This window comes from Mercenaria mercenaria, chromosome 15 (genome assembly GCF_021730395.1).
Source record: "Mercenaria mercenaria strain notata chromosome 15, MADL_Memer_1, whole genome shotgun sequence".
In the NCBI taxonomy this organism is placed as follows: domain Eukaryota; kingdom Metazoa; phylum Mollusca; class Bivalvia; order Venerida; family Veneridae; genus Mercenaria; species Mercenaria mercenaria.
In genome coordinates, this window is record NC_069375.1 from 71,262,991 (window position 1) to 71,286,716 (window position 23,726).

General features: G+C 37.4%; 1 protein-coding gene across 2 annotated transcripts in view; it reads left to right on the plus strand.

Moving 5' to 3' along the window:
* Positions 1-23,726, plus strand: part of LOC123558185 (E3 ubiquitin-protein ligase DZIP3-like) — a 72,500-nt gene that overhangs the window by 29,410 nt on the left and 19,364 nt on the right. The window contains exons 4-5 of one of the 2 annotated variants that reach the window (XM_053525662.1): positions 2,599-2,676; positions 4,853-4,927. In XM_053525662.1, coding sequence (XP_053381637.1) covers positions 2,599-2,676; positions 4,853-4,927 — 153 coding nt within the window. The remainder of the gene's footprint in view (positions 1-2,598; positions 2,677-4,852; positions 4,928-23,726) is intronic. The other variant, XM_053525663.1, reaches the window with a different exon arrangement.

The following is a 23,726-nucleotide window of genomic DNA, read 5'->3' on the forward strand; positions in this document are numbered from 1 at the left end:
AAATAAGGTCTAATAATTTTGATCATTCTCTAACACTACAGAGATAAAAATGACCCTTTTTGGCCCAAAAGCTCAGATAAAAAAGGGCACACCTGTTAAAAAAAGAGGCCACAATTTAAAAAAAAAATCAAATTTCACGCTTATTTTACACGAAAACGTCTTTCTACATCATTTACGACAGATTTGTGGCCATTTACATTACCTGTGATGGCTTCCGACGAAAGTCATGTTTTAGCTCTATTATAGGTTAGAGACCACCAATTGTTTTCCCATAGACTTACATTGTAACATTATGGCGTTTTACGGCCTTCCATACATCGAAACATGTATATCTAATTACAAGTTTTTCAAGAACTATCTTAGTTCTACCAAATATCGGACGAAAAACATATGAATAGTGATACTTTATTTAAGTAATTTTCGTGTGAATGAGATGACCCCCTGTTTTTCATTCATTGACGTGGGGGAGAAATTCATTTGATACAACTTTTTTTCAATACACATAAAATGTAACAAATTTGTCAAAATGTATAATAAAATACTGTAAATGCAGTGAAAACATATCAATTTTGAAAAAATAATCACTTCCTGGGTTTGTTTACATGACTGACCAATCAGAACGCACAGACGTTACCTTATTCCCAGGTATACACTTACCTCATTCCCAGTAAGTTCCCTGTACTTTTTTGAATTGGTGGTCTCTGACCTAGAACGTAGTGATCTTCATTCAATAACTGTATCCAACCTAAATACACAGTGGCACATATTGAAGAACAACAAGAGGGCCATGATGGCCCTAAATCGCTCACCTGAGTTATGCTGCTTGCTTGAACAAATTTCTTTGCTAAAGCTTCAAAAACAAGAATGCAGGTCAGTAGGTCATATTTATGGTCACTGAAAGTCAGTTCTAAGATGAGTTTGCAAAACTCTACATGTCATCCAAATTTCAAGGCTGTATCTTAAAAAACAAGAAAGAAGGTCATTAGGTCAAGGTCATGGTGGGGTGACCCTTATCACTTGGGCTCATCAAGTAATTAAAATTAAACAGTCTAGGAAATATGATCTGATAATTTTTGAAGTATTTTTTCCTATATAACTCATATATCAAGTGACCCATGGGGTGCGGCCTCTTTTCACCCCAGGTGCATAATTCCAACAAACTTGATAGAGATCAACTAGGCAATGATTCATAGAAAATATCAAAGGCACAGGACTTGAACTTAAAGACAAGAAGACAGAGTCTCTTTTCACCCCAGGGGAATAATTTGAACAATCTTGTAAGTGGACCACAAGGCAATGCTACATACATTTATCAAAATCCCAAGGTCTTGTGGTTTCAGACAAGAATAATTTTAAATTTTTTTCCAATATAAGTCTACATAAACCATGTGACCCCTGGGGCGGGGCCATATTTCATTCTAGTGGGATCATTTGAATAATCATGGTACATGTCTACTAAATGATGCTACATAACAAATATTAAAGCCCTCAGTCGTAATGTTTTTTGACAAGAAGATTTTCAAAGTTTTCCCTATACAAGTCTATATAAACCATGTGACCTCCGGGGCGGGGCCATGTATGACTCTAGGGGGATAATTTGAACAATCTTTGTAGAGATCCACTAGATGATGCTACATACTAAATATCACAGCCCTATACCGTATGGTACAGTACTGCTAAATGCCTATAGTTCAGTATCACGCTTATAGATCACACACACACACAATTCTGAGCAATGTGTTACGATTTTAACGATAATTTCTGTATAATTTGTAGTCATCGAAAATAATTGTTTTTACAAGGTTGATATATCGATTAACTAACTTGAAAATATATTATGTAGCAAAGTCTACCTAATGCCATTTCTTTAAATATAACCGATTTCATTCCTACGATGTAAGAATATGTGATAAATATCACAGACATATCGGGTCAGGGTACCTCAACCACCCGACTGCCCTCCGCCCCTTTTAAAGATTAGCATTGTAACACGTACTGCACGTAGGTAGCGATAATAAAACGATTTCTTTACAAGTTCAACGTGTTTTGACAATGCATTCTTACATACCCGACGGAGATTTCCGGTACTTTTACCGGTGGTGGATTATAAGATTCTTTAACTGGTTGTAGTTGCAGATGGGAATTGCCGGCCTCGAGGGTAACTGTTTAGGCGGTAACGAGGTTTCTACCGAGTTACCGCCTAAACAGTTACCCGAGAGCCGGATATTCCCATCTGCACCTATAACCAGTAACAGAATCTTTTTCTTGCATACCGATATCAAGATATAATAATAATTAAATAAATGATTAAATAAATGATTAAATTTCATGAATTGATGCGCAAAATTACTTCCCGTGAATATTAACATTTCACATTATGTACTATTAGTCGAATATGTACTACTGTCCATAGTGTTTCTCTATGAACAGTAATGTAGTTCTTAGAGTAAATAATAACCTTGATGATTCCGACCGTCAGATGAATAATTCAAACATTATCCTAATTCAAATTGTCTTTGCTTCTAAACTAGCTAACTAATATTATTTCTTTGCTGTCATGTAAATTAAACTGGGTTACCATGATTTTATTTATTTCAGAAGAAACAGAGACAAGCGGTTTAGAATATATACAACACTCGGCTGAAGAGGAAGATGACCATATTCAGACGAAAAAACGTAAGTAGAACGTAGTGATCTTCATTCAATAACTGTATCCAACCTAAATACACAGTGGCACATATTGAAGAACAATAAGAGGGCCATGATGGCCCTAAATCGCTCACCTGAGTTATGCTGTTTGCTTGAACAAATTTCTTTGCTAAAGCTTCAAAAACAAGAAAGAAGGTCAGTAGGTCACATTAATGGTCACTGAAAGTCAGTTCTAAGATGAGTGTGCAAAACTCTACATGTCATCCAAATTTCAAGGCTGTATCTTAAAAAACAAGAAAGAAGGTCATTAGGTCAAGGTCATGGTGGGGTGACCCTTATCACTTGGGCTCATCAAGTAATTAAAATTAAACAGTCTAGGAAATATGATCTGATAATTTTTTATGTATTTTTTCCTATATAACTCATATATCAAGTGACCATAACTCATATATCAAATGACCCATGGGGTGCGGCCTCTTTTCACCCCAGGTGCATAATTCCAACAAACTTGATAGAGATCAACTAGGCAATGATTCATAGAAAATATCAAAGGCACAGGACTTGAACTTTAAGACAAGAAGACAGAGTCTCTTTTCACCCCAGGGGAATAATTTGAACAATCTTGTAAGTGGACCACAAGGCAATGCTACATACCATTCTCAAAATCCCAAGGTCTTGTGGTTTCAGACAAGAATACTTTTAAATTTTTTCCCTATGTAAGTCTACATAAACCATGTGACCCCTGGGGCGGGGCCATATTTCATTCTAGGGGGATCATTTGAATAATCGTGGTGCAGGTCTACTAAATGATGCTACATAACAAATATCAAAGACCTCAGTCGTAATGTTTTTTGACAAGAAGATTTTCAAAGTTTTCCCTATACAAGTCTATATAAACCATGTGACCTCCGGGGCGGGGCCATGTATGACCCTAGAGGGATAATTTGAACAATCTTTGTAGAGGTCCACTAGATGATGCTACATACTAAATATCAGAGCCCTATACCGTATGGTTATGGACAAGAATATTTTCAAAACTGTTACCTATAAACGTTTTTATCAACTATATAACATTCATGGCGGGGCTATATATGACCCTAGGGGTGATAATTTGAACAATCTTGGTAGAGACCAACTAGATAATGCTAGATAACAAATATCAAAGCCCTAGGCCTTGCGGTTTTGGACAAGAAATTTTTGAAAGTTTTTCCATTCGGTTGCCATGGCAACCTTAATTCTGTACGGAATTCAATTCTTTAAATTATTTTTAAGAAGATCATCCAAGGATCATCTCTGTGAAGTTTCATTAAAATTGGCCTGATGGTTTAGGAGGAGATGTTGTTTAAAGGAAAGTGTGGACGGACGCCGGCCGATGAGTGAGGTGAGCTAAAACCCGAATTAAGTGGTCGCATTATACTGGCCTACTGGACTACTTAAGAGTGTATAAGAACGGTACGTGGTTCGGTCAATCTGACTAAAGTACTTGATCTTCTAAACGAAGATCTGAGAATGACCCATTCACATCGGCCTTCATTATATTTTAGATTTCAAATATTGTTATTTTATTTTCGCAAATCTGTTTTTATTTGAACCAATCAGACGACTTGTTTCAACAAGCATTTTAGATGAAGCATACAAATAGCGTCGAATGTTAAAGAGTAAGAAAAAGGTGCAGTTATCGGGGGCTTGAACCCGGGACCCCTCTCTTACAGGGTAAGTGCCCTACCGACTGAGCTAACCGGATATCTGACACTTTACATGACAAAGTCCGTTTCATAACATATGATTTCTCTCAAAACACGAGGGCGTAGTCGCGATGTGGTCGTCATAAGAACTATAAATATGAAAAACCCAGGCTAAATATAGATCTTTAAGCTTACAAAATATTGTAATTAATCCTTTTGATTGGCTAGCGGAGGGAACGTCAGAACGAGGCTATCAATAGCACGTCTTCAGATCCTAAGCGTAGCGTAATAGGAGATGTATTTTAGTCAGATTGGTGGTTTGGTCTGTTAACAGACTATACTGCTTTAAATATCATATAAACAAAATATATCAGGAAGCCCTACATTTACCGGTATGTCTGTTGGTATGTCTGTAAAATGTCCGTTCATGCATAAACTCATTTGTTGCTATTGTGTATCAATCAAACTATCTTTTCTGAATATTGATTGGGTAACCTGTAGTTTGTTTTTGACTTCAGAAGAAACAGAGGCAAGTTCTGCTGTACATACACAGCATTCGGCGGCGGAAGATGAATATCTTAAAAAGAAAAACCGTAAGTAGATTTCTTTTCTGTTAAGTGATTTTCATTCAAAATATGCACAGAGGTAGATACTAAGAATATACACCGACATTAATACAATCCGTTAAAATTGAAAAGTTTCAGCAGTTGTCAACATTCGTGAACTTTATGGGTTGGAGCAGAAAACGGCAGCAAATGGCGAAAATATGTATATACGCTTTTTGAAAAGATTTAATTGCGATCAAAATAGGTCATTTTCTGTGCTGTATTCCTTATTTCACTTTTGGAAAAGGAATAGGGAACCAGTTCGCTTTTGGACGGTTGTCGAAGACAAACCGGCCAGTGCAACCCCCCCCCACCCCTTTTCCACCCCTGCACATAAATTTACATAGACGATATTTTCTCTTAATCCATTTTTTAATCACTTCAAGATCTAGTAAAACTCCGTTGAAATAACATAGTTCCCTTCATGAGCCGCCTTAAGAAATGCGAGTCTGCAAAATTAGATTTATTATCATGAGTGATATAGAGCTACCAAAATATTGTAACAAAACAGTTGTCCTTTGATTTATTGATTTTGGTCGTAGGAATATGCATTGTGATGCATTTCCGTATTCTCCGAGAAAACGTTAGATATCGAAGTGGTGTATCTATATAAAGGGGGGGGGGGTCCCAGTTAGGTGTCTGCGCAAAATGTTTTTTGATTTTATTTATACTTTGTGGTAATATACCTACATGTATTAAGTTTCATTAACAAGTGTTACTGTTACCAGTTTTGACTTACTTTTATAGATATTCACATTTAAAGTGGGTGGGGTAATCTGACATGTGACCAGCCAGAAACACAATTTCTGTTATTTTTTTAAAAATTGTTCAAGCTTTTTACCTGAAACTTTCATGATAAAATAACTATGCAATGGACATTCACACAACATGTTGCATTTTAAATTGTACTGAATACTTTTTTCAGCACAGAGCCACAAAGTGGTCTAATCAAATTTACTGATTTTCAATGGACGAACTTCACCCAAAAGCTAAAACATTTTTTATTAGTTGAGAAATTAAGATGTCATTTTTAGCAGATATTGTAAACTAAATAAACATAAAAATGACAGTATATCAGTATACTCTGATTAATATTGGAAGAGTGGTACACTCTCAAACTGGGTAAAAGTGGGTGGGGTAAATAAATATTCTAAGCAACACTACAAAAATTGTGCAGTTGTTATGAAATGGCCTCAGATTGTCTATTACTATCTTAATTGTGCCCCCCATGAGTGGTGGGGGCATATAGATTTGCTCTTGTCCGTGCGTCCGTCCGTCCGTCCATCCGTCCGTGTGTCCGTCCGAAGTTCGTGACGCGCCTAGCTCAAAAAGTATTTGATATAAATTGATGAAACCTTGCAAGAGTCTTTTTCATGATATGGACTTGCGCACCTTCTACTTTTCGTCTGGCTCCGCCCCCTAATTTTAGAGTTACTGCCCTTGAAATAGTAAAAAATGCACATTTTCACCTTGTGACACGCCTAGCTCAAAAAGTACTTGATATAAATTGATGAAATATTGCATGAGTCTTTATAATGATATGAACTTGCACATCTCATATTTTTCGTCTGGCTCCGCCCCGATTTCTAGAGTTATGGCCCCTGAAATAGTAAAAAATGCACATTTTCAAATTGTGACACACCTAGCTCAAAAAGTACTCAATACAGATTCATGAAACCTTGCATTAGTCTTAATCATGATATGAACTTGCGCATCTCCTATTTTTAATCTGGGTCCGCGCCCTATTTCTAGAGTTATGGCCCCTGAAATAGTCAAAAATGCACATTTTCACCTTGTGACACGCCTAGCTCGAAAAATTATTTGATATAAATTGATGAGTGTTTATCATGATATGAACTTGCGCACCTACTATTTTTTATCTGGGTCTGCCCCCTATTTCCAGAGTTATGGCCCCTGAAATAGTAAAAATACTGCACATTTTTACCTAATTATGTGCCTTACTCAGAAGTATTTTCGGAGCCTTACTCAGAAGTATGTAAATGTAAATTCATGAAACCTTGCTTGAGTCTTTATCATAATGTGACTTTTGCACACATGGCATTCTTCTTGAGAATGTTAGAATTCATTACAGAGTTATAGCCCTTGAAATAGCCAAAATAGTGGAGTTTTTGTTTGTGATGCTCATAGCTCAAAAAGTATATGGTATAGAATAATGAATCCTTTTCATATTTTTTTTTGAGGCTATACCCCATTAAGACTGCAAACATCTGAATTATTTCCCCTTATTTGTGACAAATGTACCAGTCGGGGGGGGGGGGGGGGGGGGGGGGGGGGGGGGGGGGGGGGGGGCGCACACCATGTGTCCTACAAACACACAGACACATTCTAGTTTTATTAAATATAGACTTGGTTGATAAATCTTAACAAAAAAATTTTCTCTTTAATAAGACTTTATACATGTGTGCCATGGAAAAATCAATGCAGAAAGTTTAATGTTAATTTGAACAATAGCTTTCCTCAAAATATTCTGCCTCAGGCAAAACCTTTTGTTAAATACTTTGAGCGTTCATGGTTAATTTGGTTTGTCTACATGTCTTGTTCAAGATCCATGCTTTTTCCATGACACACATGTATAAAGTGGGAATTTTTTTGTTAAAATTTATCAATCAATGCTGTATTTATAAAAATAAAGATAGTTATAGACAATCTGAGGGCATTTCTTAACAACTGCACAATTTTTGTAGTGTTGCTTCGAATATTTATTTACCCCACCCACTTTTTCCCAGTTTGAGAGTGTACCACTCTTATAATATTAATCAGAGTGTACTGATATACAGTCATTTTAATGTTTATTTAGTTTACAATATCTGCTGAAAATAACACCTTAATATCTCAACTAATGAAAAATGTTTTAGCTTTATGGTAAAGTTCGTCCATTGAAAATCAGTAAATTTGATTAGACCACTTTGTGGCTCTGTGATGAATAAAGTTATAGTAAAATTTAAAATGCAACATGTTGTGTGAATGGCCATTGCATAGTTATTTTATTATGAAAGTTTCAGGTAAAAAGCTTGAACCATTTTTAAAATAATAACAGAAATTGTGTTCCTGGCTGGTCACATGTCAGATTACCCCACCCACTTTAAATGTGAATATCTATAAAAGTAAGTCAAAACTGGTAACAGTAACACTTGTTAATGAAACTTAATACATGTAGGTATATTACCACAAAGTATAAATAAAATCAAAAAACATTTTGCGCAGACACCTAACTGGGACCCCCCCCCCCCCCCCACACCCCCCTTTCCAAAGGTAAATAGCCCAGTATTGCTCTAATGCAAAAAGACCGCGCCAAAACTGACCACATGACGGGTCACATGACCCCTTCTTCGCTTCGTTGCCGAGGAAGACGCCATATTGTTGTCGAAGGCATACCGGCCCGTACAAATGCTTCTTGCCCCTCCAATAATATACATACTGGGAATATTTTTCGATTTTCTTATTACTCATGTGATTTCGAAAACCCGTTGAAATAAACTAGTTCTTTACTTGTTTAAATCGGAGTTAATAGACGCTTGCAGTTAACGCCAATTACGGATGATTATACTTTTAGCGACCCGCTTATTCTTTGAACTATGAATAACAATGTAAATGAGTGTTTGATAATTAAAAACAACAGTGCCCGATATACTTACATAAAGAGCTATTACATAATTTATTTTATATTTCTTTGATTTATCTTGATTTTCAACGTGCTGCCGGAAATGAAATTAGTTATGTATAGATATATACATATTTATTCACAGTTTTAATCCTGCAGGGCTGTAGCTTGGTGGAAGGGCGCTCGGTTAACACGCCAAAGGTTTGAAGATCGAATCCGACTGAAAACATATTAGTTTTTGGGTCTTTTTTATTTCACCAGTTTTAATTTTTTTCTAATGAATTTAACATGAATTTTGCAAATATTATCACAATAATCTTGTTTCGAAAACGGCTTTGTTTTGGTGTCCGATTTCAATGAGGATCAACTTGATACATACATTAGAGCAAAGTCAACATATGACCATAGACCAACTGTAAGCAGGGACAGCATTTGACCAGAGACCAACTGTGAGATGAAACAGCATATGACAAGAGACCAACTATGAGCAGAGACAGAATATGACCAGAGACCAACTGTGAGCAGAGAAAGAATATGACTAGAGATCAACTGTGAGCAGAGACAGCATATGACCAGAGACCAACTGTGAGCAGAGACAGAATATGACCAAAGACTGTGAGCAGAGACTGCATATGACCAGAGATCAACTGTGAGCAGAGACAGAATATGACCAGAGACCAACTGTGAGCAGAGTCAACATATGACAATAGACCAACGGTGAGCAGGGACAGCATTTGACCAGAGACCAGCTGTGAGAACAGACAGCATATGACTAGAGACCAACTGCGAGCAGAGACAGCATGTAACAAGAGAACAACTATGAGCAGAGACAGCATATGACAAGAGACCAACTATGAGCAGAGACAGAATATGACCAGAGACCAACTGTGAGCAGAGTCAACATATGACCATAGACCAACGGTGAGCAGGGACAGCATTTGACCAGAGATCAGCTGTGAGAAGAGACAGCATATGACCAGAGACCAGCTGTGAGCAGAGACAGCATTTGACCAAAGACAAACTGTGAGCAGAGACAGCATATGACAAGAGACCAACTATGAGCAAAGACAGTATATGACCAGAGACCAGAGACCATCTGTGAGCAGAGACAGCATATGACCACAGACCAACTGTGAGCAGAGACAGCATACGACCAAAGACCAACTGTGAGCAGAGACAGCATATGACCGGAGACCAACTGTGAGCAGAGACAGAATATGACCAGAGACCATCTGTAAGCAGACACAGCATATGAACAGAGACCAACTGTGAGCAGAAAAAAGCATATGACCAGAGACCAACTGTGAGCAGAGACAGCATATGACCAGAGACCAACTGTGAGCAGAGACAGCATATGACCAGAGACCAACTGTGAGCAGGGACAGCATATGACCAGAGACCAACTGTGAGCAGAGACAGCATATGACCACAGACCAACTGTGAGCAGAGACAGCATATGACCAGAGACCAACTGTGAGCAGAGACAGCATATAACCAGAGACCAAGTGTGAGCAGGGACAGCATATGACCAGAGACCAACTGTGAGATGAAACAGCATATGACCAGAGACCATCTGTGAGCAGGGACAGCATATGACCAGAGACCATCTGTGAGCAGAGACAGCAAATGACCACAGACCAACTGTGAGCAGAGACAGCATATGACCACAGACCAACTGTGAGCAGAGACAGCTTATGACCAGAGACCAACTGTGAGCAGAGACAGCATATGACCAAAGACAAACTGTGAGCAGAGACAGCATATGACCAAAGACCAACCGTGAGCAGAGACAGCATATGACAAGAGACCAACTATGAGAAGACACAGCATATGACTAGAGACCAACTGAAAGCAGCAGAGACAGCATATGACCAAAGACCTACTGTGAGCAGGGACAGCATATAACCAGAGACCAACTATGAGCAGAGACAGCATTTGACAAGAGACCAACTGTGAGCAGAGACAGCATGAGACCACAGACCAGCTGTGAGAAGTGACAGCATATGAATTGAGACCAACTATGAGCAGAGACAGCATATGACCAAAGACCAACTGTGAGCAGGGACAGCATTTGACCAGAGCCCAATTGTGAGCAGAGACAGCATTTGACCAGAGACCAACTGTAAGCAGAGACAGCATATGACATGAGACCAACTATGAGCAGACTCAGCATATTAACCAGAGACCAACTATTAGTAGAGACAGCATATGACCAGAGACAAATTATTAGCAGAGACAGAATATGACCAGAGACCAACTGTGAGCAGAGACAGCATATGACCAGAGACCAACTATGAGCAGAGACAGAATATAACTAGAGACCAACTGTGAGCAGAGACAGCATATGACCAGAGACCAACAATGAGCAGAGACAAAATCTGACTAGAGACCAACTGTGAGCAGAAACAGCATATGACCAGAGACCAACTGTGAGCAGAGACAGTATATAACCAAAGACCAACTATGAGCAGAGACAGCATATGATCAGAAACCAACTATGAGCAGAGACAGAATATAACTAGAGACCAACTGTGAGCAGAGACAGAATATAACTAGAGACCAACTGTGAGCAGAGACAGCATATGGCCAGAGACCAACTATGAGAAGAGACAGCATATGACAAGAGACCAACTATGAGCGGAGACAGCATATAACCAGAGACCAACTATGAGCAGAGACAGCTGTGACCAGAGACCAACTATGAGCAGAGACAGAATATGACTAGAGAACAACTGTGAGCAGAGACAGCATATTCCAAGATACCAACTATGAGCAGACACAGCATATGACTAGAGACCAACTATGAGAAGAGACAGCATATGACCAGAGACCAACTATGAGCAGAGACATCATATGACCAGAGACCAACGGTGAGCAGAGACAGCATATGATCAGAGACCCTCTGTGAGCAGAGACAGCATATGACCAGAGACCAACTATGAGAAGAGACAGCATATGACAAGAGACAAACTATGAGCAGAGACAGAATATGACCAAAGACCAACTATGAAAAGAGACAGCATATGACAAGAGACCAACTGTGAGCAGAGACAGCATATGACCAAAGAGCAAGTGTGAGCAGAGACAGAATATGACAAGAGACCAACTATGAGCAGAGACAGAATGTAACCAGAGACCAACTGTGAGCAGAGTCAACATATTACCATAGACCAACCTTGAGCAAGGACAGCATTTGACCAGAGACCAGCTGTGAGAAGAGACAGCATATGACTAGAGACCAACTGTGAGCAGAGACAGTATATGACCAGAGACCAACTGTAAGCAGAGACATAATATAAACAGAGACTAACTGTGAGAAGAGAGACCATATGACCAGAGACCAACTGTGAGAAGGGACATCATATGACCAAAGACCAACTGTGAGCAGAGAAACATATGATCAGAGACCAACTTTGAGAAGAGACAGCAAATGACCAGAGACCAACTGTGACCAGAGACAACATATGACTGCAGACCAACTGTGAGCAGAGTCAGCATATGACCAGAGACCAATTGTGTGCAGAGACATCATATGACCAGAGACCAACTGTGAGAAGAGACAGAATATGACCAGAGACCAACTGTGAGCAGGTATATAGAAGACAAAAGTAACAAAGGGCCATAACTCCCGAACAGATGGAGCAAATCCAATTCTTTTCTTCCTGTACAACTAGGCATCGGCAGAAGTAATCCCTGTAATTTTTAATTTTCAATTAAATTTTAATTGGTTTAGTCCAATAACGAATGAGGAGTTGCACGGTCGCACGAACAGAGGCACGCACGGACTGGTGCCATTACCATATTCTCCTCCGATGCCTATCGGCGGGGGATAATTATGTTGTAAGTGACGTTAGATGGGCTAGGTTTATGGTTTGTGTTAGGTGGTTGTTATTCTATAGGGGGTCACAATTCTATGTGAGGGTCATTTTTCTACGTGTGGGGGAGTCATAATATTATGACCGGGGAGTCACTATTCTATATAAAATAATGACCGGGGCTCATAATATTATGACCGTGGGGTCTTTATTCTATGGGGGTCAGTTTACAACGTTACACCGGCCCTGCTTCCTGATAAGGGGCTAAAGTACTAAGTAATTGAAATAGACTATAGACTATGTAATTTTACATATAGAGTGTTTTTCAGAAATGTAGGATGTGACACTTGTGATTAAAATTATAGGGCCTATATACTTAGGGAAAACCATGTTTGGTTTTACATGCATGTACTTTATCACGGATAAACGAACATTAATGGATTAGGGGATCACATGATATTAGGGGACCACGTGTTTGTAAACAACTGATGTTAGGGGACCGCGTGTTTGTAAACAACTGATGTTAGGGGACCGCGTGTTTGTAAACAACTGATGTAAAGGGATCACGTGTTTGTAAACAACTGATGTTAGGGGACCACGTGTTTGTAAACAACTGATGTCTGGGGACCATGTGTTTGTAAACAACTTATGTTAGGGGATCATGTTTGTAAACAACTTATGTTAGGGGATAAGGTGTTTGTAAACAACTGATGTTAGGGGATCACCTGTTTGTAAACAACTGATGTTAGGGGACCACGTGTTTGTAAACTACTGATGTTAGGGGATCGTTTGTTTGTAAACAACTTATGTTAGGGGACCACGTGTTTGTAAACAACTGATGATAGGGGACCACGTGTTTGTAAACAACTGATGTTAGGGGACCACGTGTTTATAAACAACTGATGTTAGGGCACCACGTGTTTGTACACAACTGATGGTAGGGCACCACGTGTTTGTTAACAACTGATGTTAGGGGATCATTTGTTTGTAAACAACTGATGTTAGGGGACCACGTGTTTGTAAACAACTGATGTTAGGGCACAACGTGTTTGTAAACAACTGATGTTAGGGGACCACGTATTTGTAAACAACTGATGATTGTAGTAGATTCTAGTTCAAATTGTTCAGCTGTGTACTTCGCAATAGGTATGTGGAAAGTCATATTGTTTGTATGTGTTCAGGTTGACGTGGCCAAAAGTAAAAAAAAAATAATTAAGTGACTAACGTGTATACTAATGACATAAAACAAATTGTAGCTTCTGTGCATTATAAAAAGTGTCATCTGGTCATTAGGTTACATGCAGCTGATGAATACAAATAGAAAGTGAAAGCAGACTTTGTAATTAGCTGGCGCTGAAAATTCAACAGTAGATTGTCTATATCATTAGTTCAATGAATTTTGATGTACATTTCTAATTTACGGAAGCATGATTAAACTGTTATAACGTTACAATAATAAAATAACAAAAAGAAACATAAATAGATAAACAACCGCCAGTAAAGACTGGTGTTGCCGCGTTTGATGTAATAGCAAAAGGTCGAGTGACGTCATTTTCTGTGTTTTCAAAAACATACATATGCCTATACTAATAAACTTTGATAATGTGGCAGTTGACCTCAATACAATCGGCACTGTTTATTTTCCAATACAGGTAAATCCAATAATTGCTTTACAATAGATCTATGACGGATTATCTTTGAACACCCCTGAACTCATTGGCCTCAACTGTCATACTAGTATTATCAAAGTTTGTTAGTACGTAGTCTGTGTTCAGAACCTTTGTTTTTTATTCACAGGAGATAACTCCTGAGGCTATTCAAATTTTATAATTTATGTCCCTTTTCTGCTAAAAACATACGGTCTGTAAAAATGCGGTTTCAAGGACGGATCCAGGGGGCGGGGTCGCATCCAGCGCGCGCCCTCCCCTACAGTCGCCGGAACAAAGGTATTTTGTCTTTTGTTCTGGGTGAAAAAAGTGCAAAATATGCATTTTTTCTCGCATTGGTACTTATCTTTTGTTCAGGGTAAAAAAAAGTGCAAAATATGCATTTTTTTCGCTCGCTACGCTCGCACAAATATTTATCTTTTGTTATGGATGAAAAAAGTGCAAATATTTTTTCTCGCCATTACGCTTGCATAAGTATTTATCTTTTGTTTTGGTAGTCCAAATAATTGTACTGAAGAGTCGAATATCGTTTTATTGTTTGACTGGTCGATATCTTCCTCCTCTAGGTAGACAACGTAAAATATCAGACTACCCAAGTCTCATTATTTAGACTATTGTTCTGGGTGAAAAATATAAAATATGCATTTCCTTCTCGCTCGCTACGCTTGCATATGTAATTTGTCTTTTGTTCTAGGTAGAAAATATATAAAATGTGCATTTTTCCTTGCTCGCTACGCTCGCACAATAAAAAAATCCAACAAAATTTGCATGAGCTCCTATTATGCACAATATGCTAATAGTCCTTGGTAACCCCTCCCCATAAAAAAGATAAAATAGATACTTAAGCAAGAATAAGTCTGATAAGTAATAAAACTTGGAATATAATTAGCATGTTATTTGGGTTGAATTTGTCACAAAAACTGACCTTTTAAAATACCAAATAAAGTTCCTCAGAACGCACAGAACGCCAGAAGGATCCATTATTTTCAAAATTTCCAGGGGTCATGTCCCCCGGACACTCCTAGTTGCACCCCCAACACAAAACCCTGGATCCGCCCTTGTGAGCATCTACTGAATCCTGAAGATCGACCTTTATCTCCTGAACGTCAAGCTATTACAGCTGAAACATAATCATGTTACATGGCCTTGTGGTTCTGGGATATTAATTGCCATTCACACATGCAAACAGACCCTTGATAGTGCCTTGTTCTGTAAATTATAGGGAGCACTTTGTTAAAAAATATTGGCCTAGGAAGAATAGATCTAGCTAATAAATAATTCAATTGATACATAGTGGATTAATGGTGTTGTTTATACTTTTTATTATATTATGTATATATATTATGTTTCTGAACAAGATTTAGCTGATCAAAAAGTTCCTTTATCGCATATTAAATATATTCTTTTTAACGGATCTGTTTTTAGCACCATGTTACAGATGTTTGATAAAACAATGATGAAAAATATATCTTTTGTTAATCTAGGTGCATTCTTAACTAAACTTAATAGCTTCCTTTCATACTGGAGTTCAAAACTTGAAACTTATGTTACATAAAAATGAACTGGTGTTGCGGAAACTGGTATATTTTGGAAGGTAAACGGCAAAAGTATGCAAAAGATTTACACTTGACGCCGATGTGATCACACTATTTGACATCAAATACTGTTTATGTATGTTCGTCTGAAAGACATAAATGCAGATGTCCCATTTGTTGTTGTTTTGTTTTTTTTTGACAGAGACACACAGAAAGAATACATTTATAGTAAATTGCCTTATGATAATATGACTGTATCAAGCCTGATTTGAACTGACATAACGGAAGAGAAAATCCCATCAAAAGATGAAATAGAATTTCAAACAAATTGTTGATAACAATGAAAAGCCAGGACATTTTGTAAAGCCCATTCCCTTTCTTAACTTGAATATTTGGTACCAGAATACTAGCCGTATATTTTCCGACAAAGTAATACTTGGTACATTCAAGTATTACACAAACAAGAGGCATCCACTATTACACTGTTTCCGACTAGATAATCCTTTTTTTTTAGAAAAAAAATCTTTCATATATTATGACTTCATCTGTGTTTGCTCTGATTATCTAATATTGTTTCTTGGTGAACATGTCACACTTGACCGAGCAGGTAATGGATACAAGGATATCGTCAAAGGCATCCGGATACAAGGTCGTCGCCATCTTGCACTCATGGAGTGAAATTCTCATTTGCATTCATAACTGAAACTTTCCTACTATTGAATAAAATTCATATTGTTTATCAGTTTGGTTCTTTCTTTAATGGCTGGATTATACTTTATCAGTTGGTTTCTTTCTTTATTGGCTGGGTTTTAGAGCCAATGGATATAATCGGAGTCAAACCTAGTCCCAGTAACCGCCCCTTTATATCACAGCGGGTCATGCACAGTTCGAATCCTAGTGGGACAAGGTTCACATACCGAACACAGGTTGAACTCGAGAGATAGAATCATTCTGTCTTAAGGCATCGGTTGGTATGAGGTCATATACCCATTCAGCCTTGATCGGGGTGTCCAACGGACCACGCATGTACTAAGGCACTTACTTGACCCTTTTCAGACAATAAAGAATCAAAACGGTTACAAATTCACATAATGAAATTGTCGCTGGGCGCGTGACTATTTAACCTTCAAGTATTTCAATATACAACTTGTTTTTTTTCTTTCTTTTGCATACTTATTTGCCCATTCAGTTCTGTCTTTGCGTTTCGTAATGTATATGAAATTTTTGTATATATATGTATGCAATTTTTCTCACGTGTAAGTCACGTGACGAAAACATCCGGCATTGATTCAGACTATTCAGACTTCAGATCATGCATACACATTCTATTAAGGGGAATATTCATCAAGGTCATGTTAACAGCATCGGCACGGGAATGTACAATTATTGCAGTCGCTGCGATAGTTTGTAGTTGTATTTCTGTCCTACCTATGAATTCCTTTCTCTTTCAAAGTTATGCAGGTTTTCCTGGCCAAGCCGTTAAGTTCGCTGACTTTGAATTACATGCTCCTCACTGAAACTGGTTCCTATCTTGCTTTGGGCGTAAATTTCTTCATGTGAAGAGGCCATCCAGTTGGCTTACAGGAGAAAGGTGGTACTACTCAAATGCCCGCTTATGACAAAATGCTTGGACAGGCACTTGCAGTCGGCCTCCACCGCTCCCCTCCCCCCACCATAAAAATGGATAAAAAAGCACACAAAAGGTGGTAGCAGTTTCATGAAGAAAAATGCACACAATTTCTGACTATTGAAGTGTGAATAAATGGATTTGAGCACTTGTGTTAAAGGCCATTAATGTTTTACTTTTATGTTATCTCCGTGTAAAAGAATATAATCAGAGAGAGTGGTTCATTTTAATTAGCATCCAATGCTTCAAAATAATACGGAGTGCACTGCACTTGCTTCTGATTTAAGGAAAAATCCTACTTTGAATAATAAATAAATATGAATACCAATTTTCATTATGTTCAATAAATGTTTTTGTAAAATAACTTTAAATGTTTAATACTGAGTAAAACAGAACTTAAAAACAACTAGAAAGTGGCTCGCTAAGCTCTTGTTATGACAGGACAGGGAGGTGACATTGAAAAAGTCTATGAACGTTAACAATTCCGCCTCGATAGCTCAGCGATAGAGCGCCCGCTTCGATTGCGCAAGGTCATGGGCTCAGTCCCTTGCTACGTCATATCAAGGACGTAAAATGGTACCAGAATTTTCCTTTGCTTGGTGCTCAGCATTAAAAAGAAAACAGGCGATGGATCTCATCAGGAGTAAGGTGTCGAAAGTGATGTATCAAAGTTTAGGTAACTTGTTTTACAATGGACCTAAAATAAATAAGCATTAATCAAATAAAAAATCAAGGCCAAAAAAGGTGGAAAATGTTAGTGATTCCACCAGTGTTTAGTGTTTCTCATTGTGCATAAACTTATATCCTTTAATATTTTCAGCGAGTCTTGCGATCCTAATGGTATTTGTTTCAAATGCGAAAGCTACTAAGTACTAAACTGCCTCATTTCTGCAGTATGGGAGAGGTGATTGATGCAATATTCTGCATGCAACAGATTGGTCGTTTGCATGTCATTGAGCTCTTTTTGTTCAATAAAAATGGCCGCGGACTTATGAGGCAATGATATGGTTTTTGTAGTAGGCATACAAACACAAGTTAGAAAAATGGCGCGAAAAAATATGGAGGTCGCATAATGGCGGATTCAGATTGTCATCAGTTTTTTGTTGTTGTTTTTTTCGGCTCTGTAGAACTATTTACCTGATTTTCTTGTTTTTTTCCGGCTCTGTAGAACTATTTACCTGATTTTTTTTGGAAATCTCATGTCAGACCTATGCTTGACATGTAGGTAAAAAAAACGTAGTGTACTTAATAACATGCAAAAAGTGCAACATGCAGTATGTTGGACAAACTATGCAACCTGTTTCCAAACGTATGAACAGCCACAAATTTGATATATGTAATTTCATTGACTCTGCATTCTCTTCCAATGTTGCTACACACTTTAATGCAAATAATCATTGTATGAATGACTTCTCATTTATGCCGATTGATATTGTGAAAAATAATATTGACCGTCTCTGTAAAGAAACTTTCTGGATCCATAAACTAAAAACAAAAAGTCCGGAAGGATTAAATTCAAAACTGTTATTTACAATAGATTAAACTCATGAATATTATGCATGTGCAGTTGTGCATTTACACATATACTCTGGGTACTATTCCGTTTTTTCCTGTCGCCGCTTTTTTATATTATCTTACTATAGGAAAGTTTTGGTATTTTCATATCCGGGATAGTACCTCGTACTAATTATATGTATATAATAATATGTATTTGCATTTTGATATTTTGATTAACGTTTTCCCGCCATTTGACGTTACGTTATCAGTTTTACGTCACGTCCGTTGTTTATATTTGTATGTGTATTATCCTGATGAAGGCGTTAGCCGAAACGTTGATGAGATAAAAAAAAACTATACATAATACGTGTTGTTGTTGAAATACCTATCGCATGACATGTAGGTAGCATTTTCATAATGAAATGATAACACGTCAGAATTTGTTATGGAAACTTAGATCATACGCCACCACTACAATTTTTTATCTCTTGCAGTTTGTGTATTTGACTGAAAATATTTTCTTGCATCAGGCATGACCGCCGCCCTTTCCATTTCTTTTGATTTTTATTCAGCACTGACAATATTCTTTAAGAAAATCATATATAGTAAGTTACAGACATTTTAAAAAGTATCCTGATGTGTGCTGTGGACATTGAAAATGTGTCAATTTTTGTAGAAGAAATAAGAAATGCTATTTAGTGTGTTTATAACCTGTTATCCAGCTTTGTCACTTTTCATAAATGAACCGCCATTTCGTGTTAGGCTACTGGCTTGTTCTTTGTAGTTGAAAGAAAAAGCGGGGAGCCAGGAATTGGAGATGTTCGCATTTGTAGATTTTAAATAGAGTGAATAGTAAAATTCTATCTTAATACTGTCTCACCGAGCCGAGACAGCAAAAGTGTACATAAAACCACAGGCACCAGTATCGGACCTGGGACAAAGAATATGGCCTTGTTTTTCATCCTAAATGAGTTGAAAATGAAAAATATGCAATGAAATATGACCCCCTCCCCCATCCCCTACAAATGATACATATGTCTACTGAAGGCCAGAATCTCGAGAATCGAGCCTGCGAGCAATGGGTTTACTTCCCGGGCCGTTGTGAAATAAGTTCTCTAGACATTTGAACAAACTACCTATCACTATTTCACATGTACATTTAGCTACAAAATGAGACCGACCCCAAGTCTCTAGCCCTCCCCGTTCATGAAATATCTATCAGGAAACGAGTGACTTTCCGGTTTATGTAGAATCCGCTGACTGGTTGTCTTTATGAACATCCGAGCACCCCGAATCTGTGTGACAGATTCGTAAACCGCATCAACTGGTTTTTTTTTTTTTTTTTTTTTTTTTTTTTTTTTTTTGATATATCTGTATTGTAAAAACGTCTTGGACAGTAAGGAAATGTGAGGGTAGTAAAGTTTCTACACGAAGTGAACACAAAAACAATAAAAAACAATTACACAAACATTACGTCACCGCTGACTGGTTGACTATATGAGGGACAGTCCGCTCCAAAAAAGGTGCAGAAATTCGTAAACCGTCCCGACATTTATTTCCGTCGTCTGTTTGTTTACAAACAAAAGCACGCCTACCTAAGTTCATTGTGGGTTACCGGTCATTACTGCAAACACCGTATTTAATAATCACCAGTAGCATACAGTATTTAGTACATTGAAAGGTAAATTAAACAATGTCTTAAATAGCCCATTTTTTTCACGATGAAATTGCTATTGAAAATGATCATTTTTCTGTTTACAATGTCCCTGGAGATGGCAATTGTTTCTTTCACTGCCTTAGCCTTATATTTCATGGTAATTTGAGTGAATCTGAACTTTACAAAAAACTGATTTGTGGTTTTATTTTTGATAACTGGGAAACTTGGTATCAAAAAGTTATTATTCATCATGGGGATTTTATGAATGTTGATATGTACACTGAGAGTATGATAAATGGAACATGGTGGGCTTCTGCATGTGAAATTGAAGCAGCATCTGTGCTCTTCAACTGCAACATGCATGTTTGGTTGACTGGTAGAAATGAACATAACCAACGTACTTATAGGGGATGAAAATCCCCGAGACGGTAACGTCCGTATATAGTTATTCGTCTTTGTTGTCTGCATATACTGAGGCAATTTTTTCGATGTTTTCCGGTTCCGGTTTATATACACACCGCAGACTGGTTGTCTGCATGAACATCCGAGCACCCCGAATCAGTCATAGAAATTCGTAAACCGCGCTAACATGATTATTTTACTTCTTTTTCGTAATAAAAACTGTACATGCAAATGAAAAACACTTTTAAAACAGTAAAGAAGTGTAAAGGCCGTCAAGTTTCTGCGTGGAGTGCAAACAAAAAAAAAATAATCCTAAAGCCAGTGCGAGAACGCTGAATGACGTCACCGTCACGGCTTCCCGTAAATTTTGCACAGTATGACATTCGCTAGTTTAGTTTAATAATATTTTATTGTATTTGTTATTAGGCATATGTACAATAGAATAAACACAAAAGTAACATATACAAATGGATTGGGCCACGAGTTATATCAACATCAACAAACGGCCCGTTCCACATGAAGTCAAATTAACAGCTCTGTAAACAAAGTGATAGATTATTATGTCTATGATAACTTTTTAACTATGAATGAAAAAAAAAGAATATGCTTTAAAACTTATTAATTTCTGATCAAAGAAGTGAGAAAACGGAGGAGAAAATGACTGTAAAGAAGAAGGAAATAAAAAACAACTTTGAACTGAGATTAGATAGATATAACATCATTGTTTCACAAAGAAAAAAAATTAATGATTGAAAAATAATCAAAAATCCAGTTAGAGAAAAAGGAGGGACGATTCCTCTGAATTGTTCGACAGCCGGCACCCGCACCAACCCAGCCACCCCGTGGACCCATCATTTACATCGGAAGTAACATAGGGGTTGCAGTAGTAAAATATTAGTAAAAACGTTTTGTATTCTTTATAAATTTTTGAACTTCTGCAAATAGTCTAACATTTTCTTCATCAGTACGACTACTTATTCCAAATAATAGTTTGTTAGTTTTTATCGGATGAAACGGTCGTGTATTACGAAATAATATTATTCTTTGGTCAGCAAATAAGCGGCATCGGAAAAAATAATGTTCAGCATTTTCGAAATTATGACCACAGTTACATTTTGACATTCGCTGTAAGAGGTATGATGACACTAAATGTAAACTAAGTTTAGAACGAAGTTTCACTTTCTTGATCGTTGAATATTTCTTTCTAAGCGGATATATAAAAGATAAATCCCCATGCTAGGCGGTGCCTTAATTCATATTAACAAGTATTACTAAATACGTAAATCATGGCCACACACCACCGTCAATAGCATCTACTATACGTGATATTTACTTTTTAATTTTTCCGTCGGTCTTTCAATTGTATTCTCCGCCATTGAACCGAAACGGTGAGATTCTGTCGGAGGTGTGTCGCTATTGGCCAATCAGAAATTGCGTTTAAAAATACCTTATGAATTCTGTTCAATGGCGTAGCATTCAGTTGAAAGACCGTGGAAAAATTTGAAACGCTAATATCGCGTGTTTGAGATGCAACTGACGATTGTGAGTGGCCCTAGTTTATGTATTTTTTTATACTACTTAGTATTTTTATTGAATTTGAGCCGTACTCGGCGGACAACCATACTTTAGTCTATGTTTACGTACCGATTCTTTGTGTCGCATTTTTATCTACCAGGGACTTTCAGCAGGAAATCACTCGTTTCCTGATAGATATTTCATGAACGGGAAGGGCTAGAGACTTGGGGTCGGTTTCATTTTGTAGCTAAATGTATACAGGAAAAAGTGATAGGTAGTTTGTTTAATTGACTAAAGAATTTATTTCACAACGGCCCGGGAAGTGAACCCATTGCTCGCAGGCTCGATTCTCGAGATTCTGGCCTACAGTAGACATATGTATCATTTGTAGGGGGTCATATTTCATTACATATTTTTCATTTTGAACTCATTTAGGATGAAAAACAAGGCCATATTCTTTGTCCCAGGTCCGATACTGGTGCCTGTGCATAAAACATCAGTGTCCTTCAGCTGATTATAACACTGTAAGGCCTCACCAAATTAAAAAGTTGTTCATCGGATTTGCCGCTCTTATATTTTCAGAAACACGAAAAAAATTTTTTGTTTAAAATTGTTTTTTGCTTGCGCTCGCCCCATTGAAAAAAAATCAATCCAAATTTTTTTGGTGCGCTACTTTTTACGGACGTAAAAGTGTATAAATGCTTATAATTCCAGTCCCAGTTTGTTGTCAAATGGAATTTAATCAAAATAAATACATATTACGCACACATTGTCTATAATAAATCATAACACTTATATTTAGTTGCATTAAAGTTATTTCCCCTTTATGCAGTTACGCCATTTTCCTGTCCAAATGATCAGCATTTGCATACGAAAGTTGGTGGGGTAAGGAATTTACATTACGAGTTGTTTTCAGAACAATTCCGATTTTCAAATTTTCCAGTCATTTAATAGACTAATGTTAATGCACGTAAATCTCCATTTCAGACTTTAATTAAAACTTTGTTTCAACAAATTTAATTTGTTATGAAAGTTTAATCTAAGGTTAGAAAAAGAGCTGTACATAAGACATCATGCTTGACTTTTCTGAATCAGAGTTTGCCAGTAAAAGGGCATAATAGTCAGAAGCTATTAAAATACAGAGCTATTGGTCATTATATAAAACTTAATTAAAAATATTCTATGTTAAAAAGGGGCATAACTCTGTCTAGAGTCAGACTTAAGTGTGTTGTTTTTCCTGGTGTAGACTTTCTGACTTTGACAGTAAATAACTGTTCTAAGTTTCAAATCAGAAGCTTTAATAGATCTAGTAACACTCACATAGATATTTGATGTATAAAAAAATCTTTGTAAAGTCAGCTAAGAATGCAGTAAATATTCAAGTTACATACGTATGTGATAAGTATGGTGTGAGGTTATGCACCTGTCAATATTTTGCCCGCCCAGGGGG